Below are 12,767 nucleotides of genomic sequence, written 5' to 3' on the forward strand. Positions count from 1 at the left end.
GCGGGAAGTGTCAGAACTAAGCAAGGAAAGTAGAGGCAGCATCACTAATGAGGACACAGGTATGTACATTTCACGCCTAAACATAGATATCTCATCAACGGAGAGTGCCTTCAACCGAACCCCTTCTTGGATGTGTGCTATATAGACCTACGTGGAAAAACACACTCCAACCTTTCCTTCCCTTCTCCTACCCTGAACAAACAGAAATCTATACTTGGAAACAATTATTTCATACACGTCTATAAACAGGATTCATATATTTCATCCAGGAAATAAAAACATGTCAAAATAGGAAGCCCATTAACAGACAGTGTGTAGTTGGGAAAAATCAGATCTTGGAGCTGTTATCAAAGTGAGACACCTGTACTCACATTCTCGGAAGAGTAGTATGTGAGTATCTGAGAAGATATGTCATCTGGGCCTGCTTTTCTCTGATCGTGTAGTGATGCGCTCATTTTGCAGTGATTTATACCTGATGGCCATTAACCTATCTTTTCATTGGAGGCCATTTGGCACAGTACCACTTTCTTTCAACAACTTCTCTAGACAGTCAAAAACTTATTCAATCCTAGATAGGCTTGATCTTATGCTGCATACCTGTATCCACTCTCGGTAGGAATCTTCTCCGGGAGTCCACCCATTCTCAGGATAGTTCAGGCGGGAGCGCTCTGCAGACCAGTTGGTGCTGTACTGGGAAGAAGCTGTGATCTGGTCAGAATGAATTTCTCCTGATTCCATGCCCACAGCTTCCATACATTTGAAATCTGAAGGGAAAAACAGGGCCCAAAGTCATCAAAACATAGGGGATTTAATGAAATTTAAAAAAGAAAAAGATGCATTTTTCTTTTTTAACTTGACAAACCAAAGAGTTCATTCATTCAAAATTCTTTAAAAAGATGGTAGTAAGGGACTTACTGGAATATAGCACTGATACTTGGATTTTCATGGCAATATTTAAAAATAAGGTTATCAAGATCATACAGTGATTAATAATTTTGCCAAGTGGACTTAGGTTGACAAAAAGACTGTTTGAAATGTACCAGGAAATGATGAAAATTCTGATTTATGTTCACAGTTGAGTGTGTGTGTTTATAACTATCTATGGCTCTACCTGTCATATGGGTACACACAAAAAGTTGTATTTAAAATAAAATTTTTGTATTAAATTATTTCTTTTAATATCAAAGAGAACTGAAAAAAGACTCTATGTCTAGTTACAATTCATATTCAAAGGATGGTAGATCTAACTTCCTGTCTTTCAGATTCTACTATTGGCACCCAGACCACCTCTTCCTGACTTCCTTTGTTCTTATGCCCCGCCTCTGGCCTGATCATGACTATTAACATAATTAGCTTATTAAAACACACAATTATGCATTGGGGGTAAACTGCACTGTCACATGGCCCCAAAGCACCACAGTTTTAGAGCACAAAATCAAAATGCTCACAACAGTGACCATGAAACATCAAAATCTATATTCTCTGAGGCCTAACATCCTCAGTTTGATGATACTGGGAAAATGAGCATTCAGTTTTAGGAAAATGTTAATCCAAAGTACACAAGTGAAAAAAGCTTTAGAGATTAAAGGGAAGATCCTCAACCATCCAGAAAATCTCAGCTAATCAAAATTCCCCATTTTCTGAATTTTCTATCAATAACAGATAAGGTTTTAGGGCATACAAGGTTTCCTTGCAATGGTTTCATATTTTTAAGCTTAGCTTTGTTATTTGTAATATAACAATTATTTACAGGCACAAAAATACATAAATCAATTAATCCAATAAATAAAATACAAATAAGGTTTTGAAATTTCACTGGCCTCTTTATTTTCCAGTGAGATCTGCTGTAGAAGATATGAGCATATCTGTAGGATACCTCTCCAAACACCCCTTGTCCTCTCCCTATGTTACTTTACAGCCTGGGAGCTAGAGCTGATAATTGCACAAACAATTTATTCTTTTTTCTTTTTTGTTGTTGTTCTTGAGACTGGGTCTCACTCTGTCAACCAGGCTGGAGTGCAGTGGCATGATTATAGCTCACTGCAGTCTTAAACTTCGGGGCTCAAGCAATCTTCTCGCATTCTCCCAAGTAGCTGGGACTACAGACATGATCCACCATGCCCAGCTAACTTTTCAATTTTTAGTACAGTCAAGTTTGCATTATATTGCCAAAGCTGATCTCCAACACCTGGCCTCAAGCAGTCCTCCTGCCTCGCCCTTCCAAAGCACTGGGATTACAGGAATGAGCCACAAGTCCTGGCCTTATTCTTTGTTCTTTCAGATTTTTTCTTGGGCCTTTAAAAGACCTAGAGACCACAAAAACTTTGAGGAAGGGTTGAGCTAGCTGAGTTGAGTATTTTAATAGAATACAAAAAACATAATGGCTTCCTCCAGCATCTTCCACAACCAAACCACTGCATTATCCACACTTTGTGACTGCTCTGTCGGTGAACTACCGCAGATTTGTTTTATCGTCTGGGATAGATGCCTGTCCTCTTATGATGCTCAGCCTTGTATGCATTGGAGGGTGCCAGGTAGATGCTCTAGTCACATTTCATTGTTTCAAGGCACTATTTTGCCATTTCCCACTTTCTCGCATAATTTCAGAGGCTCCCAAGCAGGCTTCTCACCCACAATTTTATGAAGAAAGCACAGCAAATAGTTCTTCCTATTGATATTAAAAAAGAAAAAAAAAATTTAAAAGAGAAAAACAGATACCTGGCACCCACGTTCACAACACATTACTTTAGTGCTTCTTGTGGCCGCAGGTGTGTGAGCAGGAATGACATTGAGTATTTACCACAGGGCTTTGCAAAATGAATAAACACTGACCTTCTGAGACACTGCTCTGCAAGACACTGTAGTTTGCTGAGAAACCTTCTTTTGCTATTGCGCTGTCGGTGTAAAAAACCATGGAGAGAATGCCCGATGAGGATCGGATTCGACCTGGTGTTTTCTGTCCACAGTAACGCCCAATGTGAGGGCCAACTGGAACGGGAGGAATACAGACAATGTCAGAATGTCTTTTCTCCTGCAGCAGATGCAAGAACCACCATTTACAAACATGGGTCCCAGCAGAACCCAGAGTGTTTTCTAACCCAAAGCAAGGCTTCCCTAAGTTAATTGGTTTGCAGTGAACATACTGGATTGGGTTTGCGGAGAAGATTTTAAAGTGTACTCAGAAGGGCAGTAACAGGCATCACCGCATTCCCCAGTGAGCAGAACTGTTTTCAGGAACAGAATCGAAATGCTTGCTTCAATTGCAAAGAATGAGATTTAGGCTATTGAAGTGGCACCTTGGTACCCATTGGCAGGGCAAAACTGTATACACAGCCCAGCGCCAACAGATTCCTGCTAAGCTGTGGTCACTGAGGTTTCTGAGTTACCTATCCTCGCCTCTCTTGCCCTAGGGGAGATTCTGGGGATGCTGATGTCCAGGGAACCCTGTGGTCTGATCAGTCCCAGGGGTCTGATCCACAATCGACCTGTGATTGGCTTCCTCATGCTATCTTTTTGCCCTAGATTCTTATTATGATAAACATCCCAAGCTTGGACAAAGGACAATGGATTATGTCCTACTCAGGGCTTTATGTGAAGACAAATCATTGTAACTACGTAAAAAGTTGGAGACTACATATACCAATAATTTATAAATAATGGCAACCTATAATCTAAATGAAATAAAAATGCATCTGTCTGACTTCTGTCCTAGTTTTTTCTCTCCTAACTGAGAGGTGACTTGTTTCCAGGGGCCAAGAAATCACCAAAAGCATCCATTTGATTGTGCACACCAGGAAATAAAGGGGACTTGAGGAGGCGAATGATTGGGAACACCCACTAATTTATGTTAAAGTCAAATTGTTTGATGGCTGGGTGCAGTGGCTCACTCCTGTGATCCCAACACTTTGGGAAGCTGAGGTGGGCGGATCACTTGAGGTCAGGAGTTCGAGACCAGCCTGGCCAACATGGTGAAACTTCGTTTATACTAAAACTACAAAGATTAGCCAGGTGTGGTGGGCAGTGCCTGTTAATTCCAGCTATTGGGGTCTGAGGCAAGACCCAGGGGGTGGAAGTCGCAGTGAGCCAGGATCACACCACTGCACTCCAGTCTGGATGACGGAGTGAGACTCTGTCTCAAAAAAACACAAAAATCAATACAGCAATTTGCTGTTTGACTTAAACTGGCCACACCTTTGTTGAAGTGCTTTAAGCAAACCTTGGCAATGAGTAAACTGGAAATTGCCTTGGGAAGAGTGTAGAACTCCTCTGGATGGCAAATCTTTCCACTTCCCTGTCCTGATCATCGACAAGCCACATACAAAAAAGTCCTTTTTTTTCCTCTAGGTTTTTTCATTGTACATATGGTAAAAACATACCAGATGGTTTGGGTTTAGAAGGACAATATGGTGTGGACTGTTTTCCCCTCCAAGAAATCCATGGTTCTGTGCGTTTCAACTAAGAATGATTGCTTTGTTTAAAGAAGCACATTAGGTGGACATGTCCCTGGAGGGAGGGGCCTTCAACAGGGACGTGGTGTTTCAAGGCCAGTGTGTACAGTATGGATGCAGGACGCGGCGGATGAAGGCCAGGAGAGACTTCAGATGTGGTTGCCAAAGTGAACCTCACAAGAACTGGTCTCCCTGAAGCCCCGAGTACCAGCTGCGTTCCTAGTAGGCAGCAAATCCGAGCCCCTGTTTTGTGGATTGCACAGATCCTCGGCTGACGGGTTTTCAGCTCTTGGCCAATTCTCTTAAAAAAAAAAAAAAAACCAAACCCAAACAAAATAAAATAACTAAAGTAAACCAAAATGGTTCACCTATTTGAGTTAGCGCAAAAATGGGCTGCTTTGAACAATACCTGCTAATTTCTCTCAATGTGTTGAAAATAATGCAGTTGAGTGAATTCAGAGTTTTCTCTCTATCGCAACCCCTCACTCTCCCTCCAGGCACCACACAGTTTGTGTGCGTAGACTGCTTTATCATGAAGAAAACGAGGAGGATGACCCAGTGGGGAGGATTGATACGGATTATCTACAGGGCATCACGCTGACACGGACAATAGCTTTGCATTATGGGAGCAAATTTTGTTATATTAGACTTCTCTGTTGGCAGAAGAAAGCGTCTCAGAAGATGAAACTCTTGCTGTTTTTTGTCTCTCTTCAGCTTTAATCCTGGCTTCTAATTCTTCTACAGGTAGTAGTTCTTTGCTATTTAATAGATTTTCTTCATTCTGGATGTGGCCCTAGTAGTAATGTAACACTTTTTTTTTCTTATCTCTGGAGCACGAAGTTGTCCATAACATACACATGAAAATACCTTGCTAGAAGCATACACTTAAGTCTTTACTTTCCTAAAAAAGAATCTCATTTCTGATCTGCAATATTAAAAAGAAGGCTTAGAGTCCATTCAGACTTCCTCACTACTTTTTCCCTCATTTAAATTCCATTAGTGTGGCTTCATGATGTTTTTTCTTTAGTCTGTGGGCAAACGTTTACAGCCCTAATCCTTGGGGTCGTTCTCTGATCGCCACAGCCGCTGACCTCCCCCGGAATACAAGCTCGCAAGCAAAGCTGTGATCGCCCTGTGGAAGCCCAGGCGGCTGATCCTCCCCGCCACTATCACCCAATTCCTTTGGGGAGGGCGGAAGGGGAATCTCTTTGAAAGAGAAAACAGAAGAGAACTTGTCTGATACAGACTTGCAATTTAGAGAGTCTCCATGACTCACTGGTTTATAATGTTTAAGACATGCTGGGTAAATCTGCCTTCTGTCCCTAGAACATTGCCCCCGGACAACAGCGTGCCACTCTCTTTAGGAGCCCTCAAGATACGACAGTGAAAGGCTTTTTCGACTATAATACAAAGAAGTATTGAATTTTCCTGAACAACAGCGAGACCTTAGCCTAGCAAGCTAATGCAATATTGATCTGAGCGAGAGTGGATGAAATACTCTTATCCGTCTCGTGTGTGTGCTCATTTGTGTATTTACATGAACATAGCTATCGGATTTCCTATTTCTGTTATTGTGAACCCAAGGGCCGAGGAGATGAATGAAAACGGTCACAAAAGCAGAAGTATAATTCAAAAATTGAATTATTGCAGAATTTTAGCAAGCAACATGTGCCAAGCTTCAGGAAGAGGAGAGCTAGAATGATCATATCTTCTCAGATGTGAAAGGAATATAGTATTTGTGCTGTTTAAATATATGCCTACAATGGGCAATGGTGATCCCACATCTTTTGCATTTTCCCATTAATCTTTCCAATAATTATAACCTTATCTCAGAATCAGATGATTTGGCTTTCTGGCACATTTTTATGTGAAAAAATAAAAGTGCTGATCTACTACAAAGAGGTATTTTAAAATTTGTTTTTTTCTTTTTTAGAGATGGCTGTCTCACTCTGTTGCCCAGGCTGCAGTGCAGTGGCACAATCATAGCTCACTGTAACCTGGAACTCCTGGGCTCAAGTGATCCTCCCACTTCAGTCTCCCGAGGGGCTGGGACTCCAGGCTCATGCCACTGTGTCCAGCTAATTTTTAAACTTTTTTTTTTGTAGAGACGGGGTCTTGTCTCTCGATGTTGCCCAGGATGGTCTTGAACTCCTGGCCTCAAGCAGTCCTCCCACCTAGGCCTCCCAAAGTGATGGAATTGCAGGTGTGAGCTACCACACCTGGCTTAAAGGTATCCTTTTAAAATGAAGTATTTTGAATAATAAACAAAAAAGGGATTCGTTTCAAAGGTACAAGATAGGTCGTCTATACTTTTCTGAAATTAATAGACTTTTTGGTGTGGAATATCTGGAATACCAAAAATACATTTTGTAGCTTTTCCCCAGAAAAAAATTGGCATATTTATCTCTCTCTCTTCTAAATTAGTCTTTAGAAGGTTAATTAAATGTAGAAGTAAATAAAAGCAAGCAGAACTCAATCTAGCTATTATGAAATGTATTCCTGAAATGATTGATAATTTTTGGAACACAGGTAACAATTGCAGTTCCAGCCCCTTTTGCCAGCTGAGGCAGAAGGCTGACGTCATCAGCACCGATGCGATGTGAGCTAAGCATTCACTTCCAGCCCCATCATCCAGCACCAACACTTCCAGCATCTACCTGGGCAATGATGCTGTGCTCTTGGCCTTAGCCCATATGTAAACCTCCACCAATTTTTTTCAAAGTTGCCATTTGTGAATCCATGCAGCTTCAAACAGAGTGGTAGACGGAGATGCAGGATTCACAACACGCATGCCTTGAATTTTGAGTTCTGGAGTAAACTGCTTTTCCTCAAAGTCAATTTGAATCAATGGATAGCTTTCAATTACCTAGTCATTTAATTCAATGTTTATGATAAAATGCAACGTAAAATCACTTGATGGTTAAAAGCCTTCTGCACCTTCTGGTTGTTGTTTTTGGAAAGGATATCAAAGACTAAAAGCAATTTTGTTGGCAGAGGAACTATGTGTGTTGAACTACTATGACAAAAATGTTTTTAGTGTCACTGACCAAAAAAAAAAAAAAAAATCTAGGAGGATGCAGTTTTGTTTTGCCTAAAAAAGAAAACCATTATGCAGGTACAGGCTGAATGAGGCCAGGTAAATGTTAACAAATATACAAATGCATTCTTCATATTCCAAAGCCAGTTTTCTCTGGGAACAAGTGAAAGGCACCATAGTTTAAAACATGTGTAAATTGCAAGGCTGATAACTCTTATTGTTAATTGTTCCTCGATTCAACTCAGTGATTTTCTAGAGCCAGAAAATTACTACTTTGAAAAACCCTTGACACTAATAACAATGTGCCTTCTTTCTGAAAGTCTTCTAAATAAGTTGGTTGATTGGACCTCCTCTTCAGATGTCAATTTAAATGAAAGTTCTAGAAAGGAAAGCTGCAAATTTGGGTTGTGAACAAATAAATCCATTGTAAAATGTTCCAACTATTGTTACAATATTATTATAATACTGTTTTCCTAATTATCAGATTGAATACTTGGAAATCAATCAGAACTCTGTTTGGGCAAATCTCATTATTTAATAAAAGAGTTTTGATAAGATTATCATAACCCTGTTTATATGGTAAAAGAGCAAAGAAGATATTAAACTAATGTTAACTCACCCGTTTATTCCAATGGCAATATAAGGATTCTCTAAACCTGGTTTTTCTCTAATGCTGTTTACTATTGAGGAACATAGCTAAATTGAATCACACTAATAATAATGTCATTTCAAAGACTAAGGCAATCTCCTTTACATTTTACTTACTCTTTTTTTAAAAACAGATTCTCGCTCTGTTCCCCAGGTTGGAGTGCAGTGGCCATGATCTCGGCTCACTGCAACCTCTGCCTCCCAGGTTCAAGTGATTCTCCTGCCTCAGCCTCCTGAGTAGCTGAATTACAGGCATGCACCACCGCGCCCGGCTAATTTTTGTATTTTTCATAGAGATGGGGTTTCACTATGTTGACCAGGCTGGTCTCGAACTCATGACCTCAGGTGATCCACCCACCTTGGCATCCCAAAGTGTTGGGACTATAGGTATGAGCCACAGCACCCGGTCTACATTTTACTTTATTCTTTATGTACAATGTATTTAAATACTCTTTTGAGAATAGTATCTGACTCTGTTTTACAGATAGTTATACATCTCCTAACTCCATGATGGTGAAGACTTCCAAGCCATCCTCTCTGATCTGTGTAATGCGTGTTCTCTAGAGAAATCTTAATATTAAACCAGACTAAACACAAGACAAGCAATGCAGCTGTAAAAATTATTGGATATTATCCCTCACTGTTCAGAATTTCGCTGTGTATTTTTGCCATTCACCTTCTAATTCACAAGAGTGGAATGGAAAACTTTCATTTAGATGTCCACATGGCTATTTCCTCCACCTCCTTCAAATCTTCACTCAAATGTTGTTTTCTTTAATAAGGTCTAACCTCGGCCGGGTACGGAGGCTCACGCCTGTAATCCCAGCACTTTGGGAGGTCGAGGCGGGCGGATCATCTGAGGTCAGGAGTTTGAGACCAGACTGGCCAATATGGTGAAAACTCGTCTCTACCAAAAATGCAAAAAATTAGCTGGGTGTAGTGGTGGGCACCTGTAATCCCAGCTACGCAGGAGGCTGAGGCAGGAGAATCGCTTGAACCCAGCAGGCAGAGGTTGCAGGGAGCCGAGACCGCTCCACTGCACTCCAGCCTGGGTGACAAGAGCGAAACTCTGTCTCAAAAATAAATAAATAAATAAATAAATAAATAAATAAATAGGTCTAACCTCACCACCCTATTTAAAATTTCACCCTATACCTTCCCCCTCCTAACTTCTCATCCCTTGACTCTGCTCTACTTTTTCTTGCTTGCATTTGGGGAGATTTGTTTACAGCACTTCTCACCTTCTAACATTTCACACACATACTTCATTTATTTGTAATGTGCATTGTTTATTGTCTCATTCTCCCTGGCAGAAGAGAAACTCCAGAAGGCAGCACCTTTCATTGTTTTGCTTACACAGGGGTTGGATGGTGCCTGGTACATGACAGATGCTCAAGAAATACTTTTTAGGTATATGAATGCATTTAGATGATAGGTCAATGACGATAAATGATGTAATGAGGTGATTCAAATTCCCAAAGATGAAAAATCTGTAGAGAATGTACAGGGAAACTGTCTAAATTTGGAATGCCCAAACATTCTTGTTCCTTTTCCAAATTTTTATTCTGTAGCATAACAGATGCATATTTTAGCCTTAAAATTTTATTAAGTACTCAACCTCTCAGGTCCTGAGTCTCTGCATTTCTAAAATGAGTGGTTTGATATAATGGAATTACTAAGAGCCCATCCTCTGACAATCTGTGAATTAATGATGAGTAGCCAGGTCAGTGGATGAGCAAAATACTTCAGTGAGAAAAACTATGTGTTCACCTCAATTATATCACAAAAATAGCTACAAGAACTTTTCGTAATCTTTCATGGCCTCAGCTTCCTTATCTATAAACTGAAGGAATTGGACTAGATAATTACTAAGGTCTTCTTGAGCTCAAACATTTCATCACTGCTCTGCATAAAGAGAGTTTTGCTTTGTTTTCCAGTGTCCTTTTGAGCATTTTTTTAAAATGATGCATGTATCATGACTCTAGTAAAAGAATCCTGGTGCCCTTCCTCCAGAACCTTCCCTTTTTGGGGTGCTTCTTGTCATTCTTACCGTCAGGGAATCCATCCCAGATTTCCAGCCGGTCGTAGCGACAGAACATCCCCCCTGGAGGATTTGAGTCAGGCTCCAGGTCAAAGCTTTCAAATTCCAGGATAATCTCTGACATCTTTGGTGCAAAGACAATATAAGTGCATTCAAGGCTGTTGGGATATTTTTCAGGGAATCCGGGGGACTTTATCACTCCACTAGGTGTTGTGTAGTTCTGGGAACATTCAGGACCTATGAGTAGAAGAGAAAAAGGAGTAAAGTGAAAATCCCACTTAAACAACTTCCCCAAGAAATAACCTGGGTAAAGACAGAACATCTTTCTAATAAAAGCCCACCATTATAACCACTATTCTAATCATGCATTAGTCAGCTTTTTCCTATTAGTAAAATGGGTATGGAAAGTCAAGTTCAGATTTATTGTGTTAACCTTAGCTTTCCATTTGTATGGAGCAATTTAAAGACTTCTGCTGTTGCAGGGAAAAAAATGACAAATATAAAATCATGTGGGAACAATGAATGAGTAAGCTGCAGAAATCTCGACAGAGCCCTAGAGAAATAATTATAGCCCCGTCAAGCTTAAATCTTTAAATCTTGAGGCTGACAGCCCTTTATTGGTGAAATAGAACATTTATAATGATGAGGGAGAGAATTCAGTGGAGGCAGTTTGGGTTTCAGATTCCTACACCAGTGACTCAGTAACTCTGCCAGATGTGACCTATGCCTCTTTGACAAACGAAATGTGAAAGGTAATTCGTACATGTACCAAGGGTGAGTGACTCATTCTGAGTGGTGTTGACACAGGTGGGCCGGTAAAGTGTGGCTGTTAGTGAGGGCACGATAAACTGTGATTACAGGCCATGATGCCGGAAGTCACCTAATATCAATGCTGACATCCTAACCTTCCCCAAAGTATCAGGCACAGTATAGTACGCCATTCTAAAATTGCATGTTAATAGATGTGTGTGTGTGTGTGTGTGTAATGCATATATTTATAATGTGTAATTTTAATGACTGTTCAGTACCACCAAGACTTTACAAATTATAGTGATTTGTCATTGAAATTGGTCAAGAGCATCCATGCATATAGTGCAGGTTGACCTTATGCCTGTATGAATGACTCCAATTTCAATTCATGGTAACCAGCATAGGGTGGTATTCACTACACAATTCAAAAACTGTCCTTCTCGGCTGGGTGCACACGGTGACTCATGCCTGTGATCCCAGCACTTTGGGAGGCTGAGGTGGGCGGATCACCTGAGGTCAGGAGTTCGAGACCAGCCTGGCCAACATAGGGAAACCCCCGTCTCTACTAAAAATAGAAAAATTAGGTGGGCGTGGTGGTGGGCGCCTGTAATCCCAGCTACCTGGGAGGCTAAGACAGGAGAATCGTTTGAACCCAGGAGGCAGAGGTTGCAGTGAGCCGAGATCACACCACTGCACTCCAGCCTGGGTGACAGAGCCAGCCAGACTCCACCTCAAAAAACAAACAAGCAACAACAACAACAACAACAACAAACCCCAAAACTGCCTTCTCTACCAACATGAGCACATCAACTCAGTCCCTCAATACCACCTGCTGCTATGATCTTCAAATAGCTGCACTTGAGACTCTTGTGAATCAGAGAAGTCTTTACCCTTTTGAATTTCAGGATCAAATCTGGGGGTGTTCAGTTCAACAACTCTTTTCCTGCACCATTTTCTCACAGTGGCTTGAAGGCAGAAGTGATGGGGCCCTGGCAATGGCGTGCAAGGATTCAATTCTAAATAAGGTGCTTTGTTGACATTGGTCTTAACTGAACATTCTCCCAAAGTGCCAGGCAACTAGAGGCGACTCATTAGACATCAATAGAGATTAAAGTTAACTAGTAGGTCTCTTGTTTTAGTGATTCGGGTCAGGAGGCTGAATACCAACAGAGTGCATCTGGCAGCCTGTTGAGAAAACAAATCAATCCTTTCCTCCTCATGCACATATCAACTATCCATGGATCCATGGCATTGCAGATGCAGAAGAATTCTTAGATGGGCAGAGGAAACCTGGTCTGCAGAGGTCTGACTTATTTGAAATACCTCTCAAACCTTCTTGGACACGGCTCACCCTTCACCGTGAGCACTGCAAATGCTTATCTATTTGATTCCGGTTCAAAAGTTAGTAACATGTAGAAATTCGCCTCCTCAGTTCCAGGTAGAGATTACGACATGTGCTGTATGGTTTATAATCTTAGTTTCTAAATTACTCTGGTGGCTTCTGAGATGACAGCGACTATGCTAATTTGAGTCATTCATCCACAAATAAAAAATACATATGTACATATATGCTACTGGGGACCCTTTAGGATTTTATAGCCACAGTGTAGAAACGGTTATGCTGGAGACCTCCAAACTCCTCCCTGGGGAAAAAAACGCTTTGGCTACATTCTTATAAGCCAAAGTAAACAGCAAGATTTCATGCAGATACCGATATTTTCTCCTTCTTATAAAGATAAAATGTTTCAGTTCAGATTAAGATTTATTGAGAAAAAAAATGACAGGAATTAAGGTCATACTTTCAAAAGCAAGTGAATTTTGGTGCTTTCACTTTGCCCTTGTC

General features: G+C 40.8%; 1 protein-coding gene across 7 annotated transcripts in view; it reads right to left on the reverse strand.

Moving 5' to 3' along the window:
* The window catches only part of NRP1 (neuropilin 1), a 159,548-nt gene that overhangs the window by 77,079 nt on the left and 69,702 nt on the right, over positions 1 to 12,767 (reverse strand). For all 7 annotated transcript variants that reach the window (XM_050805265.1, XM_050805264.1, XM_050805266.1 and 4 more), the window contains 3 exons: positions 10,184 to 10,411; positions 2,833 to 2,988; positions 598 to 764 (listed from right to left, as the gene is read on the reverse strand). In XM_050805265.1, the coding sequence (XP_050661222.1) occupies positions 598 to 764; positions 2,833 to 2,988; positions 10,184 to 10,411 (551 nt within the window). The remainder of the gene's footprint in view (positions 1 to 597; positions 765 to 2,832; positions 2,989 to 10,183; positions 10,412 to 12,767) is intronic.

Source organism: Macaca thibetana, chromosome 9, assembly GCF_024542745.1.
Source record: "Macaca thibetana thibetana isolate TM-01 chromosome 9, ASM2454274v1, whole genome shotgun sequence".
In the NCBI taxonomy this organism is placed as follows: Eukaryota; Metazoa; Chordata; class Mammalia; order Primates; family Cercopithecidae; genus Macaca; species Macaca thibetana.